A 21,295-nucleotide genomic window follows, 5' to 3' on the forward strand; every position below is an offset into this window, starting at 1 on the left:
TAATAACATTTTTCAATTTGAAATAGTTGTATTGTGTATACGCTATATCCTTTCATTACAGTATGCTCTTATTCCTATGTACATGCGGTATATTCTTTTTTAGCATATACAAAAATATCCCATAACATGAAATAGATTTTTTATATGTACAAGCTTTTAAATAAATATTCTAAAATTGCAAATTAAAATTAAAACTAGTAAACAATAAAATATTGATTAAAGAAATATATGTACATATTGGCCAGTAAAATTAGGCTGCGTTCCAATATTCACCGCCAGTACTGAAAATCTATAGTTCACACACGTGCACTATAGATTTTCAGTATTGGCGGCGAATATCGGAACGTAGCCTTAATTTTCCCGCCAATGTATGACGTTATGCTATTTTAACGCGAAGCAGCCAATGATTGCGCGGTGAGTCTCAGCAGCAAAACGGGATGAACATTGCATGCCGATTGGTTACACACACATTTTAGCTCTTTAACAGCGTGCATATCGCTTTGTAGGGGCAGCTAGAGAGTCTCTAGGAGCGAGAGGCGCCAACCAGCCATTTCGTGATTGGCTGGCATAATATATGTTCCAATTTGGTCATCGCGACGCCAATGCAATTGCAGAGCAGATGGGATACGAATTCTCGAAACGACGATATCAAAAATGTTTAAGATTATGTTACGCGTATTACAAAATATAATGTGTAATATAATCCTAAATATTTGATATTTTCGGTCCGAGAATTCGTATCCCATCTGCTTTGCATTGGCGTCGCAACGACCAAATATATTATGCCAGCCAATCGCGAGAAGGTTGGTTGGATTGGCGCCTCTCTCTCCTAGAGGCTCTCTAGGGGCAGCCATTAAACGCTTAATATACTAAAAACGTGTTCCCGGTTCCCGGCTCGCGACGCACACAGTGTGTCGGCAGCACGTGCGTAGAAAACACGCGACAAAAATTTAAAATGCCCAGCTACGCATCCATTGGGCCCAATGGCTCGAGTGATAGTTACCTTCTTTTAGAGGACGGTAATATTTTTTTAGGAAAATATTTTGGTGCCGATGTATCCGTTGATGGGGAAATTGGTGAGTTCGTATGAAATATGTGCTCCGTTTTTACAAGTCGGAGTTATACGCGTACACGTGCAAGCTGCTCTCCAAGAATCAACTTCTTGCATGTGGTTCCGAAAGTATTATGCACGTTTCTTACGAGATAAGCTCGCTTTTGTTGCGAAATGAGAGACACTTATCGATATTTATATTATAAATAGTAATAAATTGCAGTGGCATTATTTTTGTTCCCTTGATTCTTACAACTTACAAATAGTTTTTGCATATTTTATTTTAAATATATATTTACGAGCAATATTACTGCTTAATATTAAATATGCAAAAATTAGATTTTAAAACAAGTATTGTAACAGGTGTATCTTGACGATTATTATAAAAATAAATGTGATAATTAAACAATAAATTAATTTACTGTAACACACAGATTATTCTTAAAGGCACATCAAATCAATAATATTGTCCAAATAATGAATAAATCAGAGTACTGACATTTAAGCTTTGGAAACTTTCCAAATATATATTTCTAATATAACAATATTATTATTTATTTTTATATCTCAGAAAAATAATATGTAGTCATTTTGCAGAAAGGATAAAAATTATTTTAGTGCCAGTTACACAGAATAATATTATTCGCAATTTTTCAAATTAGAACGCATTTTATAATTCTTTCCGTTATAAACTTTTAATATAAAAAGATCTTGTTTATACTGTCTTCAATTTTTTATTTATTGAATTTTTTATAATATAATATTTGTATGTTATTTCAATGCCATTTATAACATTCCAAGTAGCAAGGTGGCGTCAAATAACATCTTAATAATGTCTTAACGACGTCTCTAACGTCAATAAAACGATAAATTAAAACATCATTTGACGTCACCTTGCTATTTAGAATGTGATACGTTGCAACAATGTGTAACTGTATTATTTCAATATTAAATACTATATACACGTGTCATATGATTGCAATATTGTAACGATAAAAATGAATAAAAAATTAATACGACCGTGTTATACAATAAATTCTGATACAAGAATTGAGCATTAATTGATCTTTTTTAATAATATTGTAACGTTATTCTTTCTTGTTAAATTGTAAGTTCTGTGAAATCACAAATAATAATATAGATTTTAAATATACACATAGATGGGACTTCGCAATTTCTTGTGTTTACATTTTATTAACTTTCAATTTAACGTTTTAGAATGAATCAAAATTGATCGAACTCAAAGTCCTCGAGACATCCGCGCGAGTACATTTCCTTACGAGATATAATATCAATAAAATACTAGCAATAAGATATATGCTTTACGGTATTAAATTTTTTATTTGTTCCGATAGAGCAATGCAAAGTAAAATTAGAAATTTATATAATGGAAATTATATAAATTTTTATAAGGCTTTTAATTGTGACTATTTGAGAAATGCATTTCTCTTAGATATATTAGATTTGCGTTTAAACATAAATATTACACAAGTAAGATAATAAAAGATGTGTATTATATATTATATATGTATACATATTTATATATTTTATGCACATATAAAACCGATTACTATTTTTACAGTCTTCCAAACTGGTATGGTCGGTTATTCGGAATCACTCACGGATCCTTCTTACCACGCTCAAATTCTGGTACTAACATATCCGCTTATAGGAAATTACGGTGTTTTTGGTGACGAGAAAGATGAGAACGGCATACCATAGTAAGTAATCGCAATAAAATTTAATTCAGCGCCCGTTAACGAATTCACGCAGTAACAATCGTTAATCGTTATATATCGCATATAGATCGAGCGAATCAAAACTATGAAGCATAAGAATTCGTCTTATATGTTATATATATATATATATATATTTAGCCATACAAAGTTCATTTCTTCTCGGGTTTTAAAAAAATATATTGGCGCAAACAACCATCTTAGATTTTTAGCAGAATGTTTATGGATTAAAGTAGAAATAATATATATATATATATATGTTTGAGAAGGAGATGTTGAAAATAATGCTTGAGAGGAAATACTAAATCTTTAAGATATTAATTTTGACATAGCTGGTTCGAGTCCCATCGTATTTGGGCCGCTGGGCTAGTAGTGGGAGAAATTTGTGAACGACCCAGTCATTGGCGGCAAACCAAGACGCTATCCGCATGGATGAAAGAACAAAATGTACCTGGAATACATGAGATCGACACACGAGCATTGACAAAAATTATTCGCGAGAAAGGTACTATATTGGGTAGGATAATGTTTGGTCAACCACCTTCAATCACTTTGCCGATAATACCTCCAATAGAAGATCCCAACAAGAGAAATCTTGTTGCAGAAGTTTCTCTGGTAATGTAATTATTTTTTTATATTAAAATTATTACATTATATAGAATTTCAAAACACTCGATTATTTTTTTGAATGATTTTCAATTTTCAATTTTTGGCATTCAATTTTGTCACGTTCATCGTGATTAAAGTGATTAAATAGAGCAACAAAAATTATTTAATATTAATGCCACAAATATATTAATATTCTATTGCACATTAAATAAAGCTACAAAGACATTAATGCAATTTAATTCGTGTTTTTTATGGCATTATACAGACAATTTTTTTTTCCACACAATCTTTGTACAATGATTTTTTATATAATTATTTTTAGCCGATTTTAAACGCATATCCAATATACAATCCGAATGGATATCCTCGTATATGCGTGGTTGATTGTGGATTAAAATACAATCAATTGAGATGTTTGCTAAGACGTGGTGCTCGTGTGGACGTTGTACCATGGAACTATGATTTGAATGCTGCCGAATACGACGGTCTATTCCTCAGCAATGGTCCAGGTGATCCCAGCATGTGCGAAGTAACTGTCGAAAATATTCGAATGGTTCTCTCGCAAAAAAAGAAAACACCAATTTTTGGCATATGTCTTGGACATCAATTATTATCCGTAGCCGCTGGTTGTATCACATATAAAATGAAGTATGTGACGACATAAATCATACAATGCTATTTTTATCAGATTAGCAAATGCTGCTCGGAAGACAGATTTTCAAAAATGTGATAAATTATACTTTTTTTCTACAAACGTTCTGATCTTGTGACATTTCCTTCCTCTATCGTTGTTTAAAATATTATTATTCTTTCATCAGAGTAGAAATATTTTTCTGTCATTTGATACAGAGTATAATAGATTACCGTCATACAAGCAATGTCATTCATTTTCAGCTATGGCAACCGAGGTCACAATCAACCGGCGACGCATCACAGTACCGGACGTTGTTATATGACTTCGCAGAATCACGGATTTTGCGTCGAGGCAGCTCAATTACCAGCCGATTGGGAGGTGCTCTTTACCAACACTAATGACAATACCAATGAGGGTATAGTTCATTCATATCTGCCGTATTTCTCCGTTCAATTTCATCCGGAACACACGGCAGGACCTGAGGATCTCGAATGTCTCTTCGATGTATTCTTGGAGAGCGTGAAGGACAAGGAAATCGAGGGTCGTCCTTGGATATCTATAAAGGATAGGCTCACTCAAAAGCTAATCTACGACAAATCTTCGACTCTAATTATACCCGAACGACTAAAGAAAATATTAATTTTGGGCTCAGGAGGACTTAGCATTGGCCAAGCCGGAGAATTCGATTATTCGGGCTCTCAGGCGATAAAAGCGTTAAAAGAAGAATCGATACAGACTCTTTTGATAAATCCCAATATCGCCACTGTACAAACGTCAAAAGGCATGGCCGATAAAGTATATTTCTTGCCAATTACACCAGAATATGTCGAGCAGGTAAGCTAAAGTATATTTAAAGAATTAAAGACCATTTAAAAGCTAAACTTTTTGATTAATGATTTATCACTAATCACTATAACAATAACTAACTGTTTATTTTTGCTAATATTATACACAGAAGTGTTCTAATTCTAAATAGTTGTAAATTTTCGATTTGATATCTAGGATTTATCAAAGATATACGGATATTTACTTAATATATATTTCTTAATATTAAATTATTTTATAAGAGAAAAAGAAGAATATTTTTTTTAATAATCTGTTTTAGGTAATACGATCAGAGAGACCGGATGGCGTACTATTAACATTTGGCGGACAAACTGCCCTTAATTGCGGCGTAGAACTTGAAAGAAATGGCGTGTTTGCAAAGTACAATGTTAAAATCCTAGGGACGCCAATCGAATCTATCATAGAAACTGAAGACAGAAAGATATTCGCAGATCGTGTCAGCGAGATAAATGAAAGAGTCGCACCGAGTGCTGCCGTGTATTCTGTTCAAGAGGTATATGTATAAATAATTTGGCAATATTTTTTTATAGATTAAAATATCTCTTATAATTTTCTAAAATTTCTACAATTTTATGAAATAAACAGCGCAAATTGTCTTATATCAATTTTGTACGAAAATATCGTGTTTCGGTATAATTAATAAAATTTTTGATTGCTAACAAATATTTGCGATATTTGAATCAATTATTAAGAGATCTTTGATTCTCCAATAGCATCCAAATTTTTTTTTTTTTTTTTTTTTTTTTTTTAAATAAAATATATTTAACAAGTCAACGTTGTTTTATAAATATATATATAATTTTTTTTTAAACAGGCATTAGAAGCCGCTGAAAAATTGGGTTATCCTGTAATGGCGCGCGCTGCGTTCTCGCTCGGTGGTCTCGGATCAGGTTTTGCCAATACGAAGGAAGAGCTGAGAATGCTAGCGCAACAAGCTTTAGCTCATTCCACCCAATTAATAATTGATAAATCATTGCAAGGCTGGAAGGAGGTAGAGTACGAGGTTGTCCGTGATGCGTACGACAACTGTATCACGGTATGCAATATGGAGAACGTCGATCCCCTCGGCATTCACACTGGTGAATCGATTGTCGTCGCGCCGAGTCAAACATTGTCCAATAAAGAATACAATATGCTACGAACAACTGCTATTAAGGTCATTAAGCATTTCGGCATCGTCGGAGAATGTAATATTCAATATGCGTTCAATCCTTCCTCCGAAGAATATTATATTATCGAGGTGAATGCTAGATTGTCTAGAAGCTCAGCTTTAGCCAGTAAAGCTACCGGCTATCCTTTGGCTTATGTCGCTGCCAAATTAGCTCTTGGAATACGCTTGTCGGATATTCGTAATTCTGTCACTGGTAAAACAACAGCTTGTTTTGAGCCGAGTCTCGATTACTGTGTAGTTAAAATACCCAGATGGGATCTTAGCAAATTTCATCGTGTCAGTACCAAGGTATTGGATAACTCTTTAATTTTAACTTTATAAAACAATATTAGAAAGAGAGAGAATATATATAGTTCCTTAATCTATAATATATATGTATATACATATATAATATAACATTTTGAAAACGTGACGATAAAATAAAAGTTAGTTGAATAAAAATGATATCGAATACTTTTCAGATCGGCAGTTCTATGAAGAGCGTAGGTGAAGTAATGGCGATCGGACGTAAATTCGAGGAAGCTTTTCAGAAGGCATTGAGAATGGCTAATGAAAATGTGAATGGCTTCGATCCTTACGTGAAGACGATCAACGATGAAGATTTGGAGAAGCCGACTGACAAAAGAATGTTCGTCCTCGCTGCTTCGATCAAGGCTGGTTACACGATCGATCGATTATACGAGCTCACCAAAATAGATCGCTGGTTTCTAGAAAAAATGAAGAACATTATCGATAATTATGTACTCTTAGAAAACATCGATTGTACAAAACTTTCGCACGACTTGCTACTGGGCACAAAGCAGAACGGCTTCTCGGATAAACAGATTGCCGCCCTTGTGAAGAGCTCCGAATTAGCTGTCAGAGGACAAAGACAGAGGTATGACATTCGACCAAAGGTCAAGCAAATTGATACAGTCGCTGCTGAATGGCCGGCCACTACAAACTATCTTTATTTAACGTACAATGGCACTAGCCACGATGTGGAATTTTCTGGCGGATACACGATGGTGATAGGTACAATGTATTATATGTATATAATCATTGTTTAATCGTTATATATAAGTAATCGCAACAAACAAAACTTTTCTTAATAAAAAAGATAAATTTTGCTAATTTAACATCGTGTATGTATTCAATTAAATTAGAAAAAACTCTTTTATTATTATGACTTTTTTTATGATTACTTATATGTAAAAGGGATATGACGTGCGACTGATGATTAACTTTATATTATTGATTATTGATATAAATATAAATATATGATTATTGATATAAATATGATTAAACAATAAATTTAATATTAAGTTAAACTGATATATTGTTACAAAGATTAGAAAATATAATATATTATTCCTTTTCTTAGGTTCCGGAGTATACAGAATTGGCAGCTCAGTAGAATTTGATTGGTGTGCTGTGAGTTGCCTACGCGAATTGCGAAATCTTGAACGTAAGACAATAATGGTCAATTACAATCCAGAAACAGTCAGTACAGACTATGACATGAGCGATAGATTGTACTTTGAGGAAATCTCCTTCGAGGTGGTAATGGACATATATGATTATGAGAGCCCAGAAGGTATAATATTGTCGATGGGTGGACAGCTACCAAACAATATTGCCATGGATCTGCACAGACAAGGGGCTCAAATCCTTGGAACATCGCCAGAGTCCGTCGATCGCGCCGAAAACCGTTTTAAATTTTCTCGTATGCTCGATAGCATCAAGATATCGCAACCAAGGTATGCGCGCAGTAAATATGTGTACACTAATTAATTGACTTTTTTCGCCAAATTTTAGCAGTTCGATTTTTAATATATGAAAAGTGTTTTTTTTTTTTTTTTTTTTTTTTTTTTTTTTTTTTTTTTTAATGGTGTTTATATGAAAATTTATATTTATTGCACAATCCTATTTGCGATTGTTTCTCGTTTTAGATGGAAAGAATTGACAAATTTGAAATCCGCTATTGAATTTTGCGAGGAAGTTGGCTATCCATGCCTTGTTCGGCCTTCGTATGTGTTAAGCGGAGCCGCAATGAATGTTGCCTGTTCAAATCAAGAGCTCATGTCTTATTTGGAAAGTGCGAGCGAAGTTAGCAAGGAGCATCCTGTAGTGATATCGGAATTTATTCTCCACGCGAAAGAAATCGACGTCGATGCCGTTGCTTATGAAGAAGAGATATATTGCATGGCAGTATCTGAACATGTTGAAAATGCCGGTGTTCATTCAGGAGACGCTACATTAGTAACGCCACCAGAGGATATTAATACGGAAACTCTGATGGAAATAAAAAAAATTTCAAAAGAAGTGGCGAAATCTTTAGGTATCATCGGTCCTTTCAACATGCAACTAATTGCGAAGGTAGATATTGCTAAGTTTTTACGTGTGTTTAAAGATTGATCAAATAAAAAAGACAAATATGATTTTAATATTAATTATATATTTTTTTAATATAATAACAACTTAATACTATCTATTTTATCTTCTTTTTTCACTATTTCAATTACGTATTAATTTCGTATTTTTATTGTACAAATTTATTTTTAACGGAAACTAATAAATTAATAATATCTTTATTTATACAGGAGAATAAATTAAAAGTGATCGAGTGTAATGTAAGAGTATCCAGATCTTTTCCTTTTGTCTCGAAAACCTTAGATCATGACTTTGTCGCGACAGCAACTCGTTTAATCGTCGGTAAAAAAATTGAGACTGTAGACGTTTTAGCTGGCTGCGGAAAGGTTGGAGTGAAAGTGCCGCAATTTTCTTTTTCCCGTCTTGCTGGTAAGAGTTTCGGCCATTTATGTATATATGCAATTTTTACAAAAAAATTTGTACTTAAGTAGCATATATATTTAATATACTATATATTATTTTTTTTATACATCTTCTTGCATCTTCTATACATTTCACGTTGTTTCTTCATATTTTTGTCAGATAAATTTACTTCTTTTTGTTTATTTAATTTCTCTATCAAATTGCCCTTTATTAGTTTAAGCTCGTGTTTTTCAAGTTATTTAAATTTATTGCTCAAATAAAATACTATTCACATGTTTTTAAACAAATTAGTAACTGTTAACACTTTTCACGATTCTATTTTGTATCATGCAACATACGCACGCATTTCTTCTTTCCATCATTCTCTAAAATCGTTATACAATATATTTTAAATAAACATTACCGTATTATTCTCTGCATTATTATCTGTACGGTTCAATTAAAGGTGCTGATGTGATGCTGGGTGTCGAAATGGTATCTACTGGAGAAGTAGCCTGTTTTGGTGAAAATCGCTACGAAGCTTATTTGAAAGCCATGATAAGCACCGGTTTTCACATTCCTCAAAGAAGTATCTTCCTGTCTATAGGAAGTCATGAGGTAAATAGATTGTATATGAGAGAAATTGTGTCTTGTTTTTACTTAATAAATGATAAATAAATTTTATAGATATATACTTTATACATACTTGGTGCATTAATATATGTATATAACAAGTAAAATATATATTTGTTTTGGAAATATATATATTTTACTTTTTTGGAGATTTATAATATTAATAATATTTTTAATGAAAATCTCTTATTACGATAATGCAGTAAATTAAGAGATACGTTTTTCAATAAAGATAAAAATAATCGATTTCACACACATTTCAGCATAAAAAAGAATTGTACGAGTCTATCAAAAATTTGAAGAACATGGGATACAAATTATATGGCAGCATGGGTACCGCCGATTTCTATACTAATAATGATCGTGGTAGAGTTGAAGTAAGTAAAAAAGTATTTATACTAATTATTACATCCTTTTGAATATATGTGAATATTCAATCACTTTTACGTGCACAATTACATACATAAAAAGATATAATTATACATATTTACATATTATATTTACAAAGATGATTTTAAAAAATGAAATATTTATGAAAAAGATGATTGATTAATTGTTTTCTCCAAATAATTTTCTGCAATTTAAAAGTTACAAAATAGTATGATATAATATATGATATAATAGATTTACTTCTCTCGCAATTTCGTAGGAAAAATATTTTATCGAAGAGATATCATATAGGGGAAAGTAGGGTAGAACCGGGTACCTTTTTGGATTTGTCTTTGTATAAAAAATCTGAGAGTAAAAAAAATTTTGCCGACCGTTACTAGTCTTTAGTGAACTTTAAACTATGAGAAAATGAAGCTAATCGCTGAAAAAAAAAATTTTTAGATATCAAGAATAACAAGATTTTGTGGAGAAGTCAAGAGGATTTTTTTATTTGTGATTTCTGTCAATAGAATATCTTTATATTTAGATTTTGTAATTACACGGTGTGTTTTGCATATTTTCGAATGGGTACCCGGTTTTACTCTACCGGTAGGACAAAACCGGGTACTTTGACTTCTCCACAAAATCTTGTTATTTTTTGTAACCAAAAATTTTTTTTTCAGCAACTAACTTTATTTTCTCATAGCTTTTAAGGTTCATTAAAACCCTACTAATGGTCGGCAAAATTTTTTTTACTCTCAGATTTTTTGTAGAAAGACAAATCCAGAAAGATGCCCGATTTTATTCTACTTTCCTATATATACTTTAAAGATTATCTCGTACGTTTATCATAATTTATGAGTATTCATAATTATAAGCAATTATCTTAACTTTTTTTATTGTTCTATCTTATAATGAGTTTCTGTAATACAGGTAGAATCAGTGCAATGGATGTTTGAAAATATCGCCGTGAACGAGGATTCTAGTCCGAACGAACTTGGACATCTCGCTGACCTTTTGTCAACAAAGCAATTTGATCTTGTGATTAATCTGTCAATAAAAAACGGTGGTGTTCGACGCGTTTCCAATTTTATGATTACACACGGTTATCGAACGAGAAGGCTAGCAATCGATTATTCTGTACCTTTGATTACAGATGTTAAATGTGCGAAACTTTTGGTCGAGGTAAGTATTTAAATTCGAACCTGCAAAAATATTAAATATAAAATATTGTATGTGTAAGTATTAAATATGTATAAACGATAAATTTTAGCAGCCAAATATATTTCGAAAAATAAAATATTCGATTAAACATAATGACTAAAATTAGCTTAAGGTAACACCATTACTTCTTCGTTTAAAACTACATTCTATATCACTCTTACGTCAGTGATCAAAGATTTTTTTTAATAAATAAGATTGTATTACTCATTTTCGCTCGTATAATTTGGCTCGCATTGTATATTAAGTACAAAGTTTACATTGTTAAAAATTATATATTTTAAGATTATATTAATAGAGCATCTCTTAATTTTTATTAAAACACAAAACGCAAGATATCATCGTTTATACAACAGAAAGAAACATTTTATAATTAAAAATTAAAGTTTATTTCAAATCTATATCTAATATTCTTATATGTTGATATTCCAAAAATATCTCTTGGGATTTTCTGTCATAAAAATGCATAATATATACCATCTTTTATTGCCATTAAAATCTAACTAATCATATTCTCTAATCATATCGTAATAAAATTACGACAGGCGCGCATAAATTTTATTTAAACAAATGTAATATTTCTATTAAAAGTTCTATATATAAAATAGTAAAAATAATTGTTTCAAAATTATTGATACTTTCTTTAATCATTATTGATTAAATCTCTTTTATTTAAACAGCTAAAAAGATAATTAGTTTTCTTGACGTGGCGCAACCACGTTGCGAAATACAGATAACGTTAATAATATATGCTCAATTAGTTTTTTCATAAGATATTAGAAAAAATAAATTTTTTGTAAAAGAAAAAATCAGTACCTTTATTAAAATTTATTCTAATATAAATTTTTTTTTGTAAAAAATAATGACGCTTATAGTATGTTAGAATTGTACAATAAGAAGAAGAATATTAATTTTTAACTCATTTTCGCGTAAATAATTTTCTATCAGAAGACACAATATATCTCGCTAATTATTCAAATACATCTTTTATATAATGATCGCTATATACGCGCGATCACTTATTATTTGCATTACTTATAAATAGATTATGTAATCGTGTAATATAAGTATGCATTTATGGCAAATGACAACGTACAATTTTTTATATATGTATATGTAATCTTTCATTCTCTGTACAGGCAATGAGAATGATTGGTGGAAAAGCACCGCGGATGAAAACATATACCGATTGTATGTCGTCGCGCAGGATGATCAGACTACCCGGCCTCATTGACGTGCATGTACATACTCGTGATCCTGGAGCGGTTCACAAGGAGGACTTTGCTTCTTGTACCGCGGCAGCGCTCGCCGGAGGCATTACAATGATTTTTGCAATGCCCAATACCAATCCAGCAGTAGTGGACCATCAGACTTTTGCCATTGCCAAAGAAGTAAGAATTTATACATTTTCCAGCAACATTTATTTTTATATAATATGTGAGAAATCGTTTAACAATTTTTTTTTACATTGATGTAAAAAAATTACAAACACGATTTTTTTTTATATCAGATAAGAAAAGAAATCTCTCTCTCTCTCTCTCTCTCTCTCGCTCTCGTAGATATAAATATACATATGTAATATATGTATTGTATATTATTTACGAATTATATTCTATGCATTCTTGGTAAAAATACACAATGCGCAATAACTAAAGCAATTTTCATAATTAGAATTAAATACATAAATTTGCATATGTATCTCGCTGTATATGTTCTCGCAATTATCATTTACTGGATGTGTAATGTTGAGCATAGTAAAAAAAAACATCAAGACTTTTAATATGCTTCCTAATACCGAGGAAAACATGTATGTGCTAAATTCTGAAACTTTTAAAACTTTTGATTATTTGAAACTTATTTGTCTTATTATGACATAATGTAATTAGATCATCATAAACAAAGCATTTTACTTATAAGTATTCGAGATTATTAAACTACGAATGGCTAAGAGAAGAGATGACCGTAACATGTAAAAAGTATTTCAAAAGGGCAAATGAGATATTTCTCTCTGTGTTTACGCGATAACTTGAAAATCAAAATATCATATCAAAACTGATCGCTGGAATGAGCGAGATGAATTTTTAACATCGTGATATTATATAATAACAATAGCTTAACAAATGATATTTTTATTGCCATATGAACAAGAGTAATTTTTTGTATAATTGAGAAGCTATTCACACATATGTTTATTTGTTAGTGCGCACAAAAAATAGATATCTTACATAAATATTGTAGTTTAAAATTAGTTAGATTTTGCGTATTTTTCGCTTATGTAAAAAAAAAAAAAAGACTACTTTCTCATCTAAAATTGTTAATAGTTTCACAAATTGGGAGAATTTTTAATTACAAAATATTTTAAATAATTTGCCATTATAAGATGATTAAATTAATTATATTGCCTATACTGTAATAGCGTGCTGTTGCTGGTTCACATTGCGATTATGCCCTCTTCATTGGCGCCTCATCGGACAACTATAATATCGTACGAGAAATAGCACCGCACGCTGCCGCTCTGAAAATGTATCTGAACGAAACATTTACGACACTACGTCTCACGGATCTTACTATTTGGATTAAGGTATAAGAAATATGAAACAGATTGTGTGTGTCAATATATGTACATATGCGTGTTTGCGTTTTAGCAAGTCTAGTTTATTTATTTATATAGTGTATATATTTGTGTTTTTCGTAATATGTAATTATTGTAAAATTTATATTAACATTTGTATAATGTAAAACTGGTTTTTTTTTTTTTAGCACTTCAAAAGCTGGCCTGAAAAATATCCTTTGTGTGTGCATGCGGAAGGACAAACTATAGCTGCGGTTCTACTGCTGGCGAAATTGCATAATAGGCCGATTCACGTATGTCACGTGGCACGTAAAGAGGAAATAGAAATTATACGCAAAGTTAAGAAAGAAATGGTAAGTATATTAACAGCATCTATTAACAAGAGAAACAAATCTAATTAAATCATAAAATCAAAAATGCTTATATAAAAAATATATACAATATAACAAACAGCAATAATTGGAATAATATATTGTAGTAAAAGTGGGTAATAAAAGTAAAAGTTAATTTTTTTAATGTTATTATTAATTTTAATGTTTAAAATTAAAAACGAATATTTAAATTTATATTTTAAAAATTATTTTTAAATTTTAAATAATAAAGTATTTCCCTAAAGATATCAATCATTTATATATTGCATATATATTGTTGCAGGGATTGGTAGTTACGTGCGAGGTATGTCCGCATCATTTATTCCTTTGTCAAGATGACTTGGATAGGATAGGCAGCAAAAAAGGTCAGGTAAGACCTATTCTAGGAACAAAAGAGGACCAACAGGCTCTTTGGGACAATTTGGATGTTATTGATTGTTTTGCAACCGATCATGGTACGTAAAGATATTTTCACTATTTCTCCAATTTTGATTGTAACTATAATTACGTGACACAAATTGTATTGTACTTTTTATATTTAAATTTGCGCTATAATTTAAAAGTAAAATAAAAACATCAATATCTTGAAATGATAATGATCAACATTATTCTATAATTCAAAGATAAAAAAATGAATGTTTCATGTTCACATAACATCTACTTTATTTTGCTTTTAAGACATACAAGAATATTCCTTTTGTTCTAGGGTATTGATATTATATCGGATACTTGCATTTATTTAGAAATAATAACGAATTAGCGTTCTGATAAAAATGAATGTTTTGATAATTTAGAAAATTATTGCTTATGTATGTGTGTCATTTATTCACTTGAAAAAGATAGGTAGTTTTTAACTAGAAATGAGATGTATATAATTTACATCTTTATTTTGAAATGCCGATTTGTACTTAAGCTCCACATACTGCGCAAGAAAAGACTTCCGAGAGACCACCGCCAGGATTTCCCGGATTGGAAACAATGCTACCGTTGTTACTTAATAGTGTGCATGAAGGAAGATTGACTATGAAGGTATTTACTTTTCAAGTATATTGTAAAACTTTCAACGACGCTTGGCTGACGTAACGAATAAAGAATGTTGATAAACATTTTGCTCTCGATAACGAACGCGGCTGTTATATATACGTCATTCTCTGATTCGGAGTAAAATTTTTATATTTAACACGATGTAATAAGAGATATGCCTAAAATAAGCTTGTTGTGAAGAAAAAACCTTCGACTACGTTTTTTTTTATGAAAATTGACATATTATTGTCATAATTTTTTTTTTATTTGGAGATTACTTATGTTCTAATTTTACGTAATAAATCGAAGCTTGGAAGTATATTTTCTCAGAAATTCATTTTGTGTTCTTGATAAGATTTTGAAAGAAACTTCCTAATTAAGATATTATAAAATTAATATATACTTAATAATAGTGTCTAATATAAAAATTTTATTTCCTCTTTATGCGCTATGTGACGTTAAACTATGTAAATTGTTAACAAAAAATAATTTTTTAAAGTTTTGTTTAAATACAATTGCGTATATTTACGCTTATCTTCTATTACAGATAAGCATTATTTTCTGATGAATCTTTTATTCATATCGCATAAAGATTTATTTGTGGTACTGATGATAAAAATAGAAAAATCTCTCTTGTTAATCATTACATATTAAATTTATAGTTTCAATATCGTAAATTTAATTTTATTAAAATAATATTTTTGTAGTTTACAATAAGATTATTTAATAGTTAAAATAAGTAAAAATATTGAATCACTATAAAAATCATTGTATTTTTTTATTGCGCAGGAACTAATTGACAGATTATATCGAAACCCCAAAAGAATCTTTTCTATTCCTGATCAGCGTAACACATATGTCGAGGTCGATCTAGATGACGAATGGATCATTCCGGAAGCAATGCCATTTAGCAAATCAAAATGGACGCCTTTTGCTGGCATGAAGGTTCGCGGTTCAGTGCATAGAGTAGTCTTGAGGGGCGAGGTCGCTTACATCGAGGGAAAAGTTTTGGTAAATCCTGGATTTGGGCAAAACATTAGGGATATACAATACAAGACAAAAGTTCCACCGACGCATCACATACCGATGACATCCGGTCAATCTACAGATGCCATCTGTAAACCACTATCGGACGGTCTTTTATCGTCAAATCATGAAAAATCTAACGTAGATGCTGATTGGTATGAGGAGGAACAAATTGGTACGATAATGATAAAAGAATTGGTACTCGCTAATGAATAATATAAAAAATCTCTTGAAAGAGTTTTAATATATATATATATATATATATATATATATATATATATATATATATATTATTACATTTCTAAAATTAATTCTCTAATGAAAAATTTATCTTGTCTAATTACAATGAAATATTCCAATTGATATATTTATTTTTGATGAGACCGAATATACGTACACATTATATACATACATATACATATAATATTGTGTATGTAGAATAACGTTAAGATATAGCAACATTTTTTTAAACCAAGTAAAATTTATATATTAGAGACTAAATGCAAATATTACTTTTTGCATTGCGTATCTCGTCACTGTAAAAATAAAACAATTTAATAGCTTTCTATTATAAACAATAAGATATAATGCAAAATTATAAATTTATTTTCCATATTGTTAGAGTCGTGTACGGATCTCCCGCAACTGGCATCGCACAAGTCGAATGTACATTTTGCCCCAGATAGTGACACAAGAGAATATTCTAAGGTATTATCCTCTCAAAGGACTGTCTCACCATCGCCAATTAGCAATGTTACCAGAAACAAAAGCGACAGTAATCCGAATCTTCATGCAAGTAGCAGTCTAATCGGACACCATATACTTACTGTAGACATATTTAACAGAGAAATATTAAAAGATATATTTCATCTTGCGGAAGCTTTCCGAAATCTTGTTAGAAGAAAGCAGCCGTTAGAGATTCTAAAGGTAATTAAAAATAATTAAGGATTATAAAAATTTATAAATATTATTATACGAAATTGTAAGAGAATATATATGAGATAGTATAGATTGATATTAAACATTGATAACATTGATTGTATATTTATCTTATATATGTGCGTGTTGCTGTTTTAAAATACATATTCAAGTTTTTATACTACATATAACAGATTTTTTTACGAATAATTTTGAAAACGTAACAATGATGAATGAATTATAATAATACTGTTTTGATTCTAAATAATATACAAATCTGTTTTTTTTTGTTTTTTTTTTTTTACTTTGAAAGGAAATTATATAAATGTTATTTATGGTTAGGGAGAAATGATGGCTTCCATGTTTTACGAAGTCAGCACGAGAACATCATGTAGTTTTGCTGCCGCCATGCAACGTCTTGGTGGTGGCGTGATATACATGGATGATTTTACATCGTCGGTACAAAAAGGAGAAACCTTGGAAGGTTTGTAGAAAAATATTTCGCAACAAAAACATAATTTTCTCGAAGGTGTATTGGGGTGTAGAATGTCTATATACATATAATTATACATACATACATATATATATATATATATATGTGTGTGTGACGGGCAAAATATATATATATAAATATAATAATTCGCTAAAACTTATTGAATATATGATGATTTATAAAAGCTTAAATTATGCATTGTTTTTATAGATTATTTTTGCACATGTGTAGAAAAATAATCTATAAAAACAATGGATAATTTAAGCTTTTATAAATCATCATATATATATTCAATGAGTTTTATTGAATTATTATTTTTAGATTCTATAGCAGTTATGGCAGGACTCGCGGATGTGATTGTACTCAGACATCCGGAACCGGGTGCGGTAGCTGTGAGTATTCAAATTATACATAAATAAGTTTGTGTGTGTGTGTGTGTGTGTGTGTGTGTGTGTGTGTGTGTGTGTGTGTGTGTGTGTAAAAGATGCGCAACACAGCTTTTTAAATTATATTATAATTATAATTAACAAAATTACTATCTCTCTCTTAATGATTTTATTTCTAAAATTTTAAATGTTTAATATTACTTATTTTTCTTAATACAGTTAAACAATCTCTGGGATAATAATTATTACAAATTTTTGTACCCTTCAGAAAGAGAGTATGTTTATATGAAAGAACTCCCTTATATAAATATATATATATATATATATATATATATATATATATATATATATATATATATCTGTCTTTCTGAAGATTTCTATATATATATCGGTCTTTCTGAAGAGTTACACTCCTTCTCAAAGGAGAAAGTGAAAATTAAGTTTTTATTTTTTTCTCAAATTTTGAACAAGTTAAAAAATGAAATTTGGTGGACATTTTCCACTAGCATCATCAGAAACAATCAGAGATATGCCTGAGATATTTAAACATATACGCCAATCAATGAAACGGGGGGTAGACTTGTATTATAGCCGGAGATAGCCATGTATTATACTTTTGTGTTATGTTTGTTCCATTTTTTCCAACATTTACTATAATTTTATTTTGTTTTATTTTTTTATTCTAAACTCAATTTCTTGTAACTCGAAACCTATGCCATTTAGTACCGTGTTATGCATAACGCATTTTTTTTTAACTATTGATTTTACGAAAAAAATAAAAGAAATAAAAAAGTTTCTAAAGGAATTAAGCTTTCTAACGTATATTTTTAAATGATTACAGTTACGACCTGTTAAAAAGTTCTAATAAAAAATTGAATAGGGGTTGCTAGTCTTATCCTTTTATAACGATACGTGAAAATTTTAAAAATATTGATAAATATCCTTTCCACTAGTGAAAAATATCCACCAAATATCCATTTTTTCAACTTGACCAACATTTGAGAAAAAAAAAAATTACAAACCTAATTTTTCGCCTCCATATGTATAATAATTTAATAATACGAGAAATATCTTCATATTTTTATGCACTTTTCCGATATTTTACCATATATTAATAATAATTTACAGAGAGCAGCGCTGCATTGTAAAACACCATTGTTAAACGCCGGTGATGGAGTTGGCGAACATCCAACACAAGCGTTGCTCGATATTTTTACAATTAGAGACAAATTCGGAACCGTAAATAAACTTACAATTACGATGGTAGGAGATTTGAAACACGGCAGGACTGTCCATTCCCTTGCAAGGTTGGTGCAATCAAAACATTTTGTTCGATTTCCGATTGTCCGAGTAGTTAATAAGAAATTACGAGAAATGAAATTATTATGCATTATTATACTGTATTAATCAAATATTGTTTAGCTATAGCTATAAATATTTTTTTTTATAACTATGAATATTGTAATCTGTAAGAGTATATGGTGCATTTTAATATTATAAACGATATCACACGCACATACGTTTCTTGATTTTAAATTGAAATTAGATTTAAATTAGTCTTATAAAAAATACATTTGATTACGTTAATCCTGAATGTGTTTGCAAAATATTCTCATCATCAATTGATAAAATATTCATAATATTTAGTACGTGAAAATGAAGTGAAATAATAAATTTTTGAATATTTTTGTTAAAGAAAAATCAATTTCAAATTTGTTAGAAAATCTTACGAAAATTAAGACTGTGTTATAAAATAATGTAAAAATAAAACTGCTACGTCCAAGTAAATTCAAGCATGATAAATATTTACAATAAATAAATAAAAATCTTTAGAATATTAAATACGTTTTTATAATAACAAAATTTAAATTCAAAATATAAATTTTTCAAATATATCGTAGAGAGATATAGTATCGTAATAAAAGAATATAATATATATGATTGTAACTAACGGAATTATTAAAGAAATGTTAAATTTATTCGCGAGCATAAATTCTAAAATTATGTAATTTTGGTTATTACGTGGGCCAATTATCTCTCGTGCCTATAATCATTTATCGGATTAAAAATATTTTCCTTTTACACACATCATTTGTTAAATCCTAACGTTGATGCAGGTTGCTGACTCTGTATGAGGTGGATCTTTGCTATGTGAGTCCACCTGGTCTAGATATGCCAGATCATATTGTTAATTACGTGACTGAACGTCAAGTTTTCCAAAAGCGGTTCTCAACCTTAGAGGATGCTCTGCCCATTACCGATGTTCTTTACATGACACGAATACAACGCGAGCGTTTTGTCACACAAGAGGAATATGATCAGGTGGGTCTTTTTAGCCATTTTATTCGAATTTCTTTAACATTACACATCCATTCCCTTGCATCGCGTGTCTTCTGTAAGCGCAATTAGTGCTTTTAATAAGTAATATGTCTAGCATTTCCTTTAAAAAATAATCATTCTTTTATTTAAAATTATGTGTATGGATTAAAGAGAGAGAGAGAGAGGGAGAGACGAAAAATGATATTTAATTATTAACAATTAGAAATTACTAACATTACATATATAATTAATAATTACAATTTTATCTAGAGTTAAACTTCATACTTTATATTATAACTACTTTTAAACTAGCTTTGTATAATATTATAATTTTACAAAATTATTACATATAACAGATGTGCGGACACTTTATTGTTACCCCGCAATTGATGTCTCGCGCAAAGGAAGGAATGATAGTAATGCACCCTCTGCCACGTGTCTTTGAGATAAGTACAGAATTCGATTCAGATCCACGGGCCTTTTATTTTCGACAATCTGAAAATGGACTCTACGTGCGCATGGCATTATTAGCCATAGTGCTCGGAAAATATAACCTGTCTTCTATGGATTAAAAAACTTAAAAATTAAAGAGAAGATTCATCTAAAGAAACATTTAAATTCCACAATTTCAATTGTACTATGATGCGTGCGTAAAAGCCAAGAGCTAAATTCCGATCTTTCACTATCGCGACAAGTGATTTAGCGACAAGATTTATAAAGAAGTTCACTAAAATCGCGTAGCGACAATTCTAACAACATATTACGTTAACCGTAAATTGTAATTTTATATAAATTTTCTTTGTGAAACGATGAACTCCTTCTTGAAATAATTTCTATTTTTCATTTTTTATTAAATAACATATTAATACATAAATAATATTGCATAATGTATAAATATATATATATATATATATATATATATATATATATATATATATATATATATATATATTATACGCATAGTGTAATTTATACAGTATAATTCTTACCAGTAATAATTTACAAATGTATTAGAAATTTTTGTATGTATGCTATAAAATAATGAAGAGAAATTTTTATATATGTATCTGCTGTAATGAAATTTTTCGAAAAAATTTTGTTAATATAAAAAATGTAAAGAAAATTATTAACTTTTAATAGATAAAATTTTAACTTAAACCCTA

At 29.9% G+C, this 21,295-nt stretch overlaps 1 protein-coding gene across 3 annotated transcripts; it reads left to right on the forward strand.

The window, feature by feature from the left end:
• Positions 1–739: 739 nt before the first annotated feature.
• Rudimentary (carbamoyl-phosphate synthetase 2, aspartate transcarbamylase, and dihydroorotase rudimentary) lies at positions 740–21,008 on the forward strand. 3 transcript variants are annotated; one of them, XM_070307650.1, is made up of 26 exons: positions 740–1,076; positions 2,634–2,772; positions 3,120–3,402; positions 3,719–4,044; positions 4,291–4,864; positions 5,136–5,369; positions 5,691–6,335; positions 6,509–7,061; positions 7,411–7,786; positions 7,979–8,405; positions 8,630–8,828; positions 9,268–9,419; positions 9,698–9,811; positions 10,737–10,988; positions 12,164–12,415; positions 13,441–13,605; positions 13,785–13,949; positions 14,251–14,422; positions 14,881–14,996; positions 15,780–16,191; positions 16,639–16,943; positions 17,277–17,418; positions 17,749–17,819; positions 18,942–19,120; positions 19,931–20,135; positions 20,489–21,008. In XM_070307650.1, exons 1-26 carry the CDS (start codon positions 956–958, stop codon positions 20,702–20,704), a joined length of 6,795 nt encoding a protein of 2,264 aa, XP_070163751.1. In that variant the 5' UTR covers positions 740–955; the 3' UTR covers positions 20,705–21,008. The 3 variants fall into 3 exon arrangements, with proteins under 3 accessions (XP_070163751.1, XP_070163752.1, XP_070163753.1); XM_070307651.1 differs by lacking the exons at positions 3,120–3,402; positions 3,719–4,044 and having other exon boundaries at positions 743–1,076; XM_070307652.1 differs by lacking the exons at positions 740–1,076; positions 2,634–2,772; positions 3,120–3,402 and having other exon boundaries at positions 3,819–3,905.
• The last annotated feature ends 287 nt before the right edge of the window (positions 21,009–21,295 follow it).

This window comes from Polyergus mexicanus, unplaced genomic scaffold (genome assembly GCF_030449975.1).
Source record: "Polyergus mexicanus isolate NDT 795.1 unplaced genomic scaffold, iyPolMexi1.0 SCAF_14, whole genome shotgun sequence".
Classification (NCBI taxonomy): Eukaryota; Metazoa; Arthropoda; class Insecta; order Hymenoptera; family Formicidae; genus Polyergus; species Polyergus mexicanus.